The sequence below is a fragment of the Lipophrys pholis genome (assembly GCF_963383615.2).
Source record: "Lipophrys pholis genome assembly, chromosome: 2".
NCBI classification, from domain to species: domain Eukaryota; kingdom Metazoa; phylum Chordata; class Actinopteri; order Blenniiformes; family Blenniidae; genus Lipophrys; species Lipophrys pholis.
Window position 1 is genome coordinate 7,213,257 of NC_137636.1, and position 12,997 is coordinate 7,226,253.

A 12,997-nucleotide genomic window follows, 5' to 3' on the forward strand; every position below is an offset into this window, starting at 1 on the left:
GTGTCACGTTCTCTCTGGGCAACGGCCTGGCCATCTTCTGTCCTGTTGTCCTGTGTGTGTCATGGTGGCTGGCAGGCAGGCCCTGCCTCATGATGTCAGTGTGCCTTAAATAACTAGGCCAGTGTCTTGATGGTGTGTGGTGTATTGCCCACTTGGATCCGTCTAATCATTAATCCACCAATAAAGAAGTGGCAAATGTTACAATGGAAGAGAGGATACAGAAGGGAAAAAGCCTCAACAGTATTGTGATGTGCTCCATTGAATCTCATCAGAGAGATGAGTAAAAACAGATAAGATGAGGAGCGGCCACTGCAAAGCTCCGCCATCTTGCTCTGTTCTCTCAAAGATGTGAATAGTGGACACCATGTACGTGCATTGTAAGGTATTAAAGTAGATTTTTAAGTTAATTTCATTGGCAAACATACAGCAGAATTTTTAACTGGGATTTTTCTTTTTCTTTTTTTATGTTAATGTGTAAGTTTTCTCCACTCAACCTTAAAATCTACATTGTAAAGTCTAAGTAAAGTCTCCTGCTGGTGCTCTTGAGGTGATGTGTAAACAGGATCATAGTTGACACATCAGATCATTCATATTTCATACACATATGACTTGTTAGCTTAAGTACAACATACAAAAACGTTCCTTAAAGAACTACATAAAATCAGACACAATGTTCACATAAAGTCTAATTCCAGAGCATATAAATATAGCTCAAAGACAAACACAAACGAGGAGTGCAGGTAACAGTTTCTAATATTCTTCCGATTAGCAGTCAGTGAAGCAAATAGTCCTCCATCAATCTATTCATCTTTAATAATGGTTTTATCTAAATTATAGCTAATTCTGAGTCAGACAATCACCTAAACACATCTACAGCCAATTTAGAATCAGTATTAAGCCTAACAGTCATGCAGAGGAAGCTGAATTTCACCAGTAAAACGGATGCAAGTACAAAGAGAGCATGAAAACTTCATTTCACTTCCCCCAGATAGGCCCTGTCTTGGACTGAAGCAGAAGTGAGATGGTGAGATGACAGTACGAACCACTGCACCACAGTGTCACTATTTAAAACAGTATTTTCAGTTTGATCAGAAAAAGTATTCAATTTCCACAGTGTGTTGTTTTGGCTTGAAAATATCACATTACGCCATTCAGTAGTTTCGGAGCAAATACTCATCTCAGCTTACTTGTGAATTCTGCAGAAGAAATAGTAAGTGGGTTGATGACTTCAGTTCCACCTCTAGAATTAAAAAAAAATCACGTTTCCTTTGGAATGGAGTGATTGCACCAGTGTTACACGTGCATTATCCAGCCCACTGACTCTGGTGTGGCTTTTGCAGTTCTACAAGACCTTAATGAGGACACCCATGAGAAATCATACAGGTTGTGGCTTTTCTCTTCTAGGTCGTGCTCTCTGTTGCGTTTCATTATAATTTCACGTCCAGTTTTATTCTCGAGTGATGACTTAGTGAGGTAATCATTTCCCAATCACTTCTTACTTTACCCAGGATCAGACACACATGATCAATGAACTCAAATCTACAAACAGGCGCCCCGAATGTATAGAAATACGCAGACTAGATCGTATCGACTGCGCTTTCAAATAAATATGGTAGATTATTGGAATAATGTCGCCATCGTTTTAACGAGTACGTACGACTATATAAATACGTGTCTTTTAATTTAGCAGTTTATGATCAAATCGTGCTTTTAGCGAGAGACATGTTCGTGTTGAGTGATCTAGATGCACTAGATCTATGGCTGTTCAGTCGTGCCTGGAGAACGTCGTGAACGCGCATGTCAGGCTCGCTGCAGAGACCCCGCTGCCTCGGCTCTCACGATTAATCGTGGGGATGGTGTTGACAGCGAGAGGCGGCGGACGGACGGCCACTTTTCCGCGTTAAATAGATGTGTGGACAGGCTGAGGTGACATCCACAACGGGTGGAACGCACACGGTATTATTATTATCATCATTATTCCCCACAACCTCGCCGTTGGTGGAGGAGGAACGACGCTGACAGGCCGACAGGACGACGTTCACGTTACTGATGGAATTCCCAGCCGCCGCTCGATGGAGAAACCGAAAGGGTGGACTCGTTATAAATAATTAAAAAAAACAACAACACATCTGCTGCTGGAACACAACGAAGGGGGGAAACAACAACCACAACAACAACAACAACAAAAAAGATGCATCTGCACCAGGTTCTGACGGGAGCCGTGAATCCCGGTGACTGCTGCTACTCGGTGGGGAGCGTGAATGACGTCCCGTTCACGGTGAGGCTTTATTTTGACGTTATTTGCCGATGAGGCTAGCAGGGGCGGCGAGGCTAGCCGCCTCACACTGTGTGTAACGCGGAGCAGCTAGCGAGCTAAAGCTAGCCCCCGGGTTAGGGAGCTCAGGAGCCACACTGCCGCACCGAGAGAGAGACCCGCGGACAGGACGGGAGGCGGCGGGGGCATCCTCCTCCCCGGCTCCCCTCCACACTGACAGCCAGCCAGTCAGGCAGCCGTCGACGAGTCAGGAAGCTCCGCCAGACGTCCAACCGCGGCGGCCGCCTCCGCTACGCTTTTCTTTTTTTTTTTTTTTATTTATCACCGTCAACGCTAGCCACTCAAATGACCTTTAGCTGCATCCCGTAACGTTAGAATTACTGCAAGGGAATCCCTTTGTGCAGCCAGAACAGTATCGGCCAATATTTGCACCGAGCTGGGCTTTATTTTTTTAAATTTTTTATTTTTTTTATATATCTCTACAGTTGATAATGAACGGAGGGTGGTGTGAGTTTGGGGGGGGCGGTTGACCAAATTGCGAAATATCACCAGAATGCAAACGCTTCGTGTTTGCCGAAGCAGCTAAGCTTGCTCCCATTTGGCGTTAAATCCTCCTCACGGATCATCAGCTCGCTGTCATCCCGGCATCAGCTGCGCCAGTCCTGACGTACACAGCCTTATAAGGATACATGAGGTAGAAAGGCTCATCTGCAGGCTGCTGTTGGAGGAGACACATCTTATAAAAAAAAAATAAAAAAACACAAACTCATCAATTCACCTCTTGTACATCACAATGTCCTATTTATATCTCCACAAAACACTGTCTCTTCATATATGTTGACATCCGCGGGATATAAATATTCACTTTGTCTGTCTTGAGGTCTGGCAACTCACCAAAATGACTCTTTGTGCCTGAAGTTGACAGGGCCGAGAAGCAACAGTCAATACTCCATTTACAGTTGCGAGACATGGCAAGAGCGCATTATATTACAGCCTCTTTTGTTTGGCAGGCAGGAAATGATACACAATGTTTCATAACTCCCAACAAATGTTGTGACTTTCGGTCAAATGAATGGGTTAGCGAGCTCCTACAAGAGGTTATGCTATCATGACGGAGGTGCTATTTGACATTTCTATAACATTTGGTCTTAGAACAATATTTTGTAGGCAAACACTAAATGACCAAATGTTCGCTTGTCATAGTTTAGTAGATAGCAGAGTTCAGGGATTTTATCGACAGTGGGAAGACTTTTAAGACATCCACTGAGCAACAAAACCATCCAAAGCAGATATTATTTTGAGCTTTAGTGGAGTAATCTTCATTTCTTTGCTGTTTATTACATTGTCACACAGTTCATCATGGACTGAAATGATACAAGAATATTTTCTCTTATAGCGAGGTTTGATTTTTGTGAAGATTGCGTGCATTCGTAAGAAATAGCTGGGTTGTGGCTGACGATGAATTCTCAAGCAGCTTTGAAGCTGCATCGTTCCCTCGTGCTGAGATCACAGTAAGCCTGGCTAATGGCTGCCAGATTTGAATTGGTCTGTTCCTGCTGCCTGTTAGTGAGGAGGTGTCTTATTGTTGTTTTGACTTCATAGTCTCGTCAATTTACGGAGGCACAGGCACACTCCTCTCCTCCCTTCCTGGCTTCTAGGAGTATTGTACAGTAAATCACTAACCCTCTCTGTTATTTATTTTTTTTATTTTTTTTACACAAGACTTGTTTGCCTTTGCGGTCCAAATGTAAAGCCCCCAGATGTTGTACGTGGGGTTCTATCTACAAACAGAGATGGTGGTGAAGCTTAAAGCCTTGCATGTTGCCACAGGCCGCCAGTTCCTGCGCCTGGTGTTTTCTTTCTGTGTCGGAGAGGGTATTTGAAGAACACTCGGCATCATGTCCAATTCAGTTACACTCACACTGACCCCAAGGGCTCCTAGGCCAAACCCAGACAAAACCCACACACACCCAACAGCAACCGGGAGGTTTTCACGTCCAGCAGGGCCTGCGCTGCATTTCATATCCCACACCAACACTCTGACAGAATCATGAAGAGAAGGATTTAAATGTGAATGGACGATGAACTACAGGTGCGCTGACGTTACCGTCCAGTGAGGCTAATAGATGATGGCTAATGTCGGTTCTACAAGTGGAATAAGCTGACTGACTTATTGAAGAATTACACGACACTGAAAAGCAGTGTTTTATGTCAGGATCGTGTACTATAACGATTTAAAATAGCCTATTTTTATGTCGGTTATCAAGCTTCTTACCTGATGGGTAGTGATGTGAATGCACCCACAAACAACCTGAGTTTGATATGCAAAGCTGCAGATGTGAGATCTGCTAAAAATAGAATACACGTGTAAACCACAAAGCAGAGTGAGAGCCTGCATGGACTAACTATGACTTCACATGTCTCCCTTTTTCCTATCTATGTCATTTCTTCATCTTTTAAAGATCTGGACCAACATCAGGAAACAGACGAGTCAAAACTGGCCATGATTTTCTGAGATTACATAAATCCTGTCGGGAATTGTTTCTCAGGCGTATGTGCAGGCATATTTTTTCCAAATTTCACTGCTCCGGACTCATGACTACTTACACCTGTAGGCAAAGTCCCGTCAGGTTTTGTTGGCCCTTTGTTAGGGGAGATTTGCATGTGCAGCGGCGGCGCTTGCATATTGGATTCCCATATGAATTCCGGAGGACAATTACAGAACAAATCAAAATAGAAATATTTCATTTAAAAAAAAATAAACAATTTTTTAAATGTGCCCACAAAGAGTAAATTATCCATGAGAGGCTAAGACACGATCTCTATTGTCGTAAATTTTTAAGTTAACCATGGAAGCAGCTCTATAGCTCACTTGAAAAAGTGAATTAACGTCAAACTGTGCCTCTGAAAATCTTCCATTAAGTTGCTGTTGCCAGTCTGACTGGCTACTTTGATCAACTTCAGTAGGATGTAGCAGAGAGGAGAAAGACTGAGGCTATTTTCAGAGCCGTTTTTTGTTGTTCACTGTTTAGTTGCAGTGAACAGCAAGTCCCACATGGTCTGACGGTAGACAGTGAGGATCAAAGTACATGTCTGTGCTATTGGCTTCCCCAGGGATGGTGTCTCATTACAGACTGACGGAAGCACCAGGTTATAGGTCACAAATGATCAATCATGTTTTTAAATCTCTGCAGCTGAAGCGTTTTACTCCTTCCTGAAGTCAGCGGGTAAACTGACATTAAAAAAAAAAAGCCACATATAGTGGCAGCTGTGGATGTGGGACATGCTCGCATGATTGCGTTAGGCTTTAGTAAGAAGTGGCGTCTGATGGAATGAAGGCAGAAGTGATCTGTTCCTCTTATCTACTTTCATTACACATCACATGACCACATTCACTCCTGTCCTTGGAAAAGAAAAGAAAAAACTGACAGTAAAACAGCCAATTCTGCCTATTGGTGGTTTTCATTTTGAAAGAAAGGATTTTAAGTGTTCCTTATCAGTGAGATGTCTTTTTTTTGTTTTTCTTTTTTAAGTATCATATCTTATAATTTAGTAGATTAAAATACAATTTGGTGAGTGACTTTAAAAGGAAGAGGGGTTTCCCAACAAATAATAATGAACAAATAAGCCCAATTTGATAACTAGATTCATTGAAATAAATTTCCAGCAAATATCTATGTTATATGTCCTTGAAGGACGGACTTTAAAGGGACTAAAGTCATAGTTGAATGGTAATTATTGGGTCGCTTTCTTCTCAGTTATTTCAAGACGTGTTCACTCATTGATGTGACAGAAAAATAAGTCCAATAGACTGATCTTTTCAGATGTGTGTGTCATTAAATACAGTATGTGCCGCCTCTGGATTATTATTGAGGTGCTGGAGACTCGAGATGTGATTCTCGGTCATGACTGTTCAATATCTAATTTCCTTTGGAAGGATCCCAAACGACAAACAATATAAGAAAATCTATAAAGTGAATAAGAATGAAAAACAACATTTTAGTCTCTTTTTTATACCATCAAATACTCTGTATATAATAAGGACTTTCTCCAATATAGTGGGAGTAACTGTGTGTATTTGTGCAATTGTTCAGTGTGAGATGTTTAGGTCTCTTCTCTTCAAATGAATGCCTCAACATTCATTCCCAAAAAGTTGAATTGTTCCAACTGAAAATTGTTAGTGATGATGCTATCGATTTTGGAGTATTTATTAGAACTGTGTGATCTGTCAACTCCACGCTCTGATCACACAATTAGTCAATCCGCCACTCCGAGTCAATTTTGTCTCAAATCTATGAAAGAGTCATTGCATGCACTGTATTTGCTTTAACCGATGCACCTAAAATGTACTAATACATGGATTTAGTTACTTATTATCATGCCCTTTTTACATGTACATTAAAATTCTCATCTGTTAGATTATTCAAGTCATCAAGTAAACTAGGGCTGTAAGATATCAGGTGAATATGCTTTGAGATTAGTACTTCCAGATAACAGTGCTCTTTCTCCTCTTGGATCCAAATTGTTTTTTTGACGTGCTGTTGCTAATAGCAGTGTTTCCAATGTGGAGCACATATTTGCTTTGTTGTTTTTACTAATTTACCCCCTTGATTTAGAAACATGTCATTTATTAGAGTACAGTCTGTCTTTTGTAATGTTGGTTTCCTGATGGGAAATGTGTGATATATTGTGCCGCCCTAATGTAAACACAAAATATCAAACTGAAAAGATCAATGAATACACAGATACTGTCCCGTCTTTGTGCAAGAGCACGAACTCTGACTTAAGACAAAAATTGTCTGACCAGTGAAAGGAATGCAGGACGACTGGCCCAAATTCTAAGAACAAAGCAGTGATGATGGCTTATCCTGTCTAAGGATCGATACTAGTAAAGATTACGATCTTAATGTCCTGCAAGGAAATTAACTCCCTGTAGAAAATGGTACATTAAGGACACATTTTCTCATTTGTGTGTGTATGTGTGTGTGTGTGTGTGTGTGGGTGTGTGGGTGTGTGGGTGTGTGGGTGTGTGGGTGTGTGGGTGTGTGGGTGTGTGGGTGTGTGTGAGGTGGAGAGGTGCAGAACAGTTGTAGACGGTGCGTGACGGTGACCGCCTTTAATTCCAGCAATAATGTGCATAAGCCACTGCTGCAATAATAGTAAAGCACACATCTTCCTTTGGTTTCTTTCTACCCGTAGCTTCCATATTATGTTACAATATGTAAAGTATAACTTCATCCCTGGCTGTCACTTTGTCTTATACCTTTGGCGAATAATCCTGTCTTGTTGTGTGACCCAGAGTTTCTCAGCTGCTCCTCCTGTTCTCTTGAATAATGAACGACTGGAGCCGTCATCCTGACTGTACTGTTGCTTTTGAGGTCAGCAGCCTGTCTCCCAGGTGCTGCTGCCATTCCTGCCATTCTGCCCATGTATGCCAGCCGCCAGCTATGATAATCAGATCAATTTTCCCTTCAGCTCCTCTTGCAAATGTTTACGCAGATCACCTCGCTAGTGGAGGAAAATTGCATCTTTGGTGTCTCTGTGTGTTTCCAAGTATGTTCTCCATGCAGTCGGATACCAAACTGCATCCAAGGGTGTGTTCGTCGCATTATTTGTCTCCTGTGTTGGTTTTCCCGTTGCAGGCTGCCATTGCTGATTTAAAAATAACGGCCAAGCTGTGCTAGTATTGCACTCTTCTCATACAGTATTCATATTAGTGTCATTGAAGGCCTTGTTTTTGCGTCAGTGTAATGATCAGTACAAATAATGTTCCCACAGTCCGAGTTTAAGATTCCCATGATGCACTCGTTTGGCTTTAAAATTCTCGATGCAAACATGTGCAAGGTCCATTCTGAAGAGGCGGTACAAAGCAATAATTCAGAGTTTTTAGAGAAAATGTGTCTTAAACTTGTTTGTGGGGATTTCTCGGTCACATGATGAGTTTTTGGAGAATTATGTCAGATTTCTTCACTATACCTTGAATCAACCTGCATACAGTCATGGCAAATTGTAACTCACTGTGTTTTACTTTAATGGGCGTGTAGGATTAACACATTAATTTCTTTTAACAAAAAATAACATCTTGTTTTAACCTTGAAATACATGACAATACAGGCATTTTATCACATTTGTTTCCATTTATGACATGAGACTAATGTATCATATAAATCACACTTTTTTTTTTAGATAATTTACTCTTCACATCATTTTCCAGATAAAAGTGCACTCTAGCTCCAGATTGGAGTTTTCTGTTTGTAGTCATGCTGCTCTGCACTATTCGGATAATTATATAATTTCCTGGAAAGGCTATTTGTATTTCTTGAGCTGTTGTTCCCATACTTCACTATGATTAGTAAAACTGCCTGAGAGATGCGACTGGCCTGGAGTTTATGAATCACCAGTTTCTGTCAGCACTCAAAGGTATTGTGTGGCTGTATATGTTTAAACCACAGTCGATGTGCACTTGTGTCCTTCAGTGATAATGTGGCCTGTGATGCACTGATTCTCTTCTCTTCTTCTAAATACATTTATTTCAAATGTTTATGGATAAATGTATTGGCAATGAGGCTTCTCTTGTTCCATTTGTTTATTTTTCAATCATCTGATTTTGTTCCTTCTCGTCTGTCTGTGTTTCAGGCCTACGGCTCAGGGTGTGATGTAGTGATACTGGCGAGTGATTTTGATTGTGTTCAGATTATCCCGGGAGCTCAGAATGGAAACATACAGGTGGGCTGCGTGGAGTGCTCCCACCAGCTTGGCAGGGTAAGTGTCGACTGCACACTGAGACACACTCCCACACACAGTTCGTGTAGTTTTATTATTTTTTTCCTGGGTTGCCAGAAGACATTATCAGTGACGCTGAGCATAAAGAGGCACATTTAGCTGTGCTTGCTGCCGTCTTGCACTGCCCGTGCTCTTGTCTTCCTGCTCTCCTGCACCACTCCCCTCCTTGCCCCTCTCCTGTGGGAATGACGGTGCAGAAGCACTGATGGGGTGAGCAATGTTGTGATGATGAACGCAGTTCTTTATTTTTAGATTGCTGCATCCTATGGAAACACAGTCTGCGTCTTTGAACCTCTTTCTACCAACCCAAATAAACGCCACAATGTAAGTATGACTGCTGGACTCTGTCTTTGAGACTTGTATCACTGTGTACTGCGTTTGATCACACCTGTGTGCCAATAACATTGCATGGTGTGTGTCGCTCTCCCACCACTAACAGCAGCTTAACTATCAGTGGCAAAAGACAGGACAGTTCTTCCTCGATGCCATCACCTACAACTTGGCTTGGGACCCACAAGGTACACCTTTGCTTTCTGTGTTCAACAGATGTTTGAACAAAATGAATCCTCAGATCACACAACTCTTACTTCTGACCCCCTTTTTGGCTTGTTTGAACTGCTGTGCATTATGTAAGAGTCACTGTGTGTGTGTTTGTGTGTGGCTCGTGTACTGTAGTAGACAACGTGGGACACGAGGTGTACATCATAGTGCTTTTGTGTCCTCAGGGAACCGTATCCTAGCAGCAACCGAGCGGCTCCAGCTGTGGGCTCCTCCGCTGACAGATGCCCTGATAGAGGAGGAGGATGGGCAGATGATGGAGGACCGGCCCCACCCTGTCCTCAATGACTGGAACTGTGTCTGGCAGTGCAAGTGCGTTACTGCTTTTTTAAATACTGAAACATAGACCCCACCTTATTGGCTTGTTAAAAGAAACACATTTCATTAGAAGGATCTACATTAGGTCAGCAGATCATTTTTTGTAAGCAAGTGTAGCTAATGTAGGGCAGCAAATCTCTTCATCCTTATAAATCAAAAACATTGTCCGCATCTAAAAATGTAGCAAAATTGTGAAGTTTCATTTTTACTTGTTGAAAGTTAAAGTGTTGCAAAATAAATGATCTTCTCTGACCCCTGATAATTTTTGTCCAGTCACGCAATCAAGTGTCGGTTCCCTCCCTGTGCAGACAATCATTAACCGAAGTTCTTCCTCTTAAAAGATGGCGAATTATGATTTTCTCTTGTAAAAACATAGGTGTGGTTACTGATTAACCAGCTAACCTTATACAAAAGGTTTATGTGTAGTCTTATACCATTTCTTTAGTGTGCAGCCTGTGCTTTATGTTGTGCAAACAGTAATAAACGTACAAAGCCATATTCGTAATTGTCATATGATGACACATGGAAACCTCTAAAACAATGGCATGCGAGTGACACACATTGACTGCTGACAGGAAACCACTTGTCTTGTTTACTCTGCTGAGCGTCCCCCATGGAGAAGTGAATATAGCTGATATTGTTGTTTGTCCTCTTGTGTCTCTTAGGACTGCTGCTTCTGTTCACATTGCCAAGTGGTCTCCTGATGGAGAGTACGTCGCAACTGTCGGAAAGGTAAAACAAGTCATGTTGACATGTCCCAAAACTCCAAAATATGGCATCTTTTTACACACTTGGGGATGTGTTTGGCTGCTGTAATGAATACATTTGTGTACATATACAGGATGACTGTTTACTCAAGGTGTGGTATCCCACCACCGGTTGGCGCTCTGCGGTGGTGGTTCAGGACCAATCAGACAAAAAGCCTCTTCCTGTTCACTTCTCCTTTGTTTACTTGGCACATCCACGCTCGGTCACTGGGATGTCCTGGAGGAAGACCAGCAAGTACATGCCAAAGTAAGCATCCACAATCACAAAGTCAGGATTGTTATACTTTCCTATCCATTCTTGCGTATCACCTCGAGCAGTGGTCCTCGACTGGTCTGGCTTCACGACCCAACGTTAACTCTTAATGACAAGCTGCCACCGCAACCAACAAATCTTACACTTTTTAAAGTCATTTAGATAAGATCATTTCAAACTATTGGCTCTGGCAAAAACCCACAACCCAATGAAAACGAGCATTGTTTTCATAGCATTCTGGACCAAGTAGTCTTTATAGAACAGTGCTCTGTTTTATGGTTGTTTAGCACCGGTCAGATTTATCTGTGGCTGTAGAGCAAATTAAAGATGCTGAATCATGTGTTAAAGCAGGCAATAAAATGGTGTCCAACTATTTAATGTTGCTTTTTCATTTTCATTTTGCTGTTTGCGTTCAAGTAAGTTTGCACACGTCAATGGTAACTTTCATTAAGGCTTTATTTTTTAAGTTAGCTTTTACTATTTTTTCATTTGATGGAGAGATTAAGATCATGTTTATTACTGAATTAGTATAATCTATGATGTCCATAGTCATAGATTCCTTTGAAAATATAGTAAAATTACCAAATGATGACAGTAGTATAAATGATTATGCAGTCATACATCTCATCACATCCATTGTCTGAATACTACACAGTTTTGGGTGCATAACATTCTGGAATTAATCTGAAATGTATTTTGGATGAACATTTTTGTAATCTCACGACTTCAAAAGAAAAACTTTTGACATTTGAATTGTGTTGATGTTTTGAAGGGGTTCAGTGTGCAATGTGTTGCTGACATCCTGTGAAGACGGTGTGTGTCGGCTGTGGTCAGAGACTCTATTACCCGAAGACAGTCTGCTGGGAGGACAGATCTCTGAGAACCCTCACACCTTCAGCTCCAGCCTGCCAGGCCTGGGAGGCAATAAGGACAAGATCCAGCATGCTTTAGAGGTATTTTGAGTCATATATGGCCATCAATTATTTGTAAACTATATGGGTATATATATGGGTACTATATCTGTTACACAAATGTAATTGTTTGTGTGTTTGAACTTTATTAGTCAATCCACCACCTAAAACACCTGCGCCGGGGTCGGCGACGATCCTCTGCTCTGGTGGCTCACAGTGAGCTGCTTCCCTCCCAGCTTGGCACACAGGATGCACACACTCACCGCCACATCGCTCACCATGCCAATGCTCTCTGTCACTTCCACATCTCAGCCAGCATTAACCCCAACACAGGTAAGCAATTATTATTCGATCTGAATCAGAAAATACACGCTGTATGTCAGGGAACGAGTCATTCGAAGCAGCTGTACACTGTAATATTGTATCCAACCTTTTTTCAGATATCCCATCAATGCTAGCAGACTCTGCAGTTTTCAACCCGGATGATGGTACCGGTGGCGGAGGCTTTATGGTTCACTGGCTAAACAACAAAGATCTCAGCTTCACCTCCTCCATGGATCTCTTTATGCTGCAGCTCCGCAAGTTCTCCGAACAGCAGCTGGACCAGACTGCTGAAGACCCCCTAGACCCCGAAGGATCCCCAATGAAGTTTGACTTTGGTATGACGCACTTTGAGGGCAGCATCACTTTGCTCAAACGCTGTAGCTTAAAATAACATCATGTTGTAAAAGCATATTGTTTTGTGGCTCATTAGACCTCGATGAGATGTCTGACAAAGCGTCTTCAGAGCATGGAGAGGAGGGTGAGTCAGCAGAGCAGGGAAGCACCAAGGCTTCCTCCCCTGGATCCAGCTCCAGCATGCCTTTGCCCTCCATGCTGCTCGAGCGGAAGATGGAGACTTTGATCACAGAGTGGAACAAGAGCCCAGACATGTTGTTCACCATCCATCCCTCTGATGGGTCGTTCCTGGTTTGGCATGTAAAATATTTGGATGAATTCAACCAGGGCATCTTCAGACAAGTTCAGGTGAGTGACATTTAAGAATATGACAGATACTTTTCTCATCACATTTATAATGCCATCAGGCAGATGAGAATCGCTGCTGCATACGCAAACTACATAGACCGGATAG

General features: G+C 42.1%; 1 protein-coding gene across 1 annotated transcript in view; it reads left to right on the forward strand.

Moving 5' to 3' along the window:
* Window positions 1-1,797: 1,797 nt before the first annotated feature.
* The window catches only part of dmxl2 (Dmx-like 2), a 35,680-nt gene continuing 24,480 nt past the window's right edge, over window positions 1,798-12,997 (forward strand). The window contains exons 1-11 of the mRNA XM_080458363.1: window positions 1,798-2,278; window positions 8,912-9,037; window positions 9,311-9,382; window positions 9,498-9,576; window positions 9,784-9,928; window positions 10,600-10,666; window positions 10,776-10,948; window positions 11,727-11,907; window positions 12,018-12,198; window positions 12,306-12,524; window positions 12,620-12,891. Of these exons, the coding sequence (XP_080314489.1) occupies window positions 2,192-2,278; window positions 8,912-9,037; window positions 9,311-9,382; window positions 9,498-9,576; window positions 9,784-9,928; window positions 10,600-10,666; window positions 10,776-10,948; window positions 11,727-11,907; window positions 12,018-12,198; window positions 12,306-12,524; window positions 12,620-12,891 (1,602 nt within the window). The 5' untranslated portion in view covers window positions 1,798-2,191. The remainder of the gene's footprint in view (window positions 2,279-8,911; window positions 9,038-9,310; window positions 9,383-9,497; window positions 9,577-9,783; window positions 9,929-10,599; window positions 10,667-10,775; window positions 10,949-11,726; window positions 11,908-12,017; window positions 12,199-12,305; window positions 12,525-12,619; window positions 12,892-12,997) is intronic.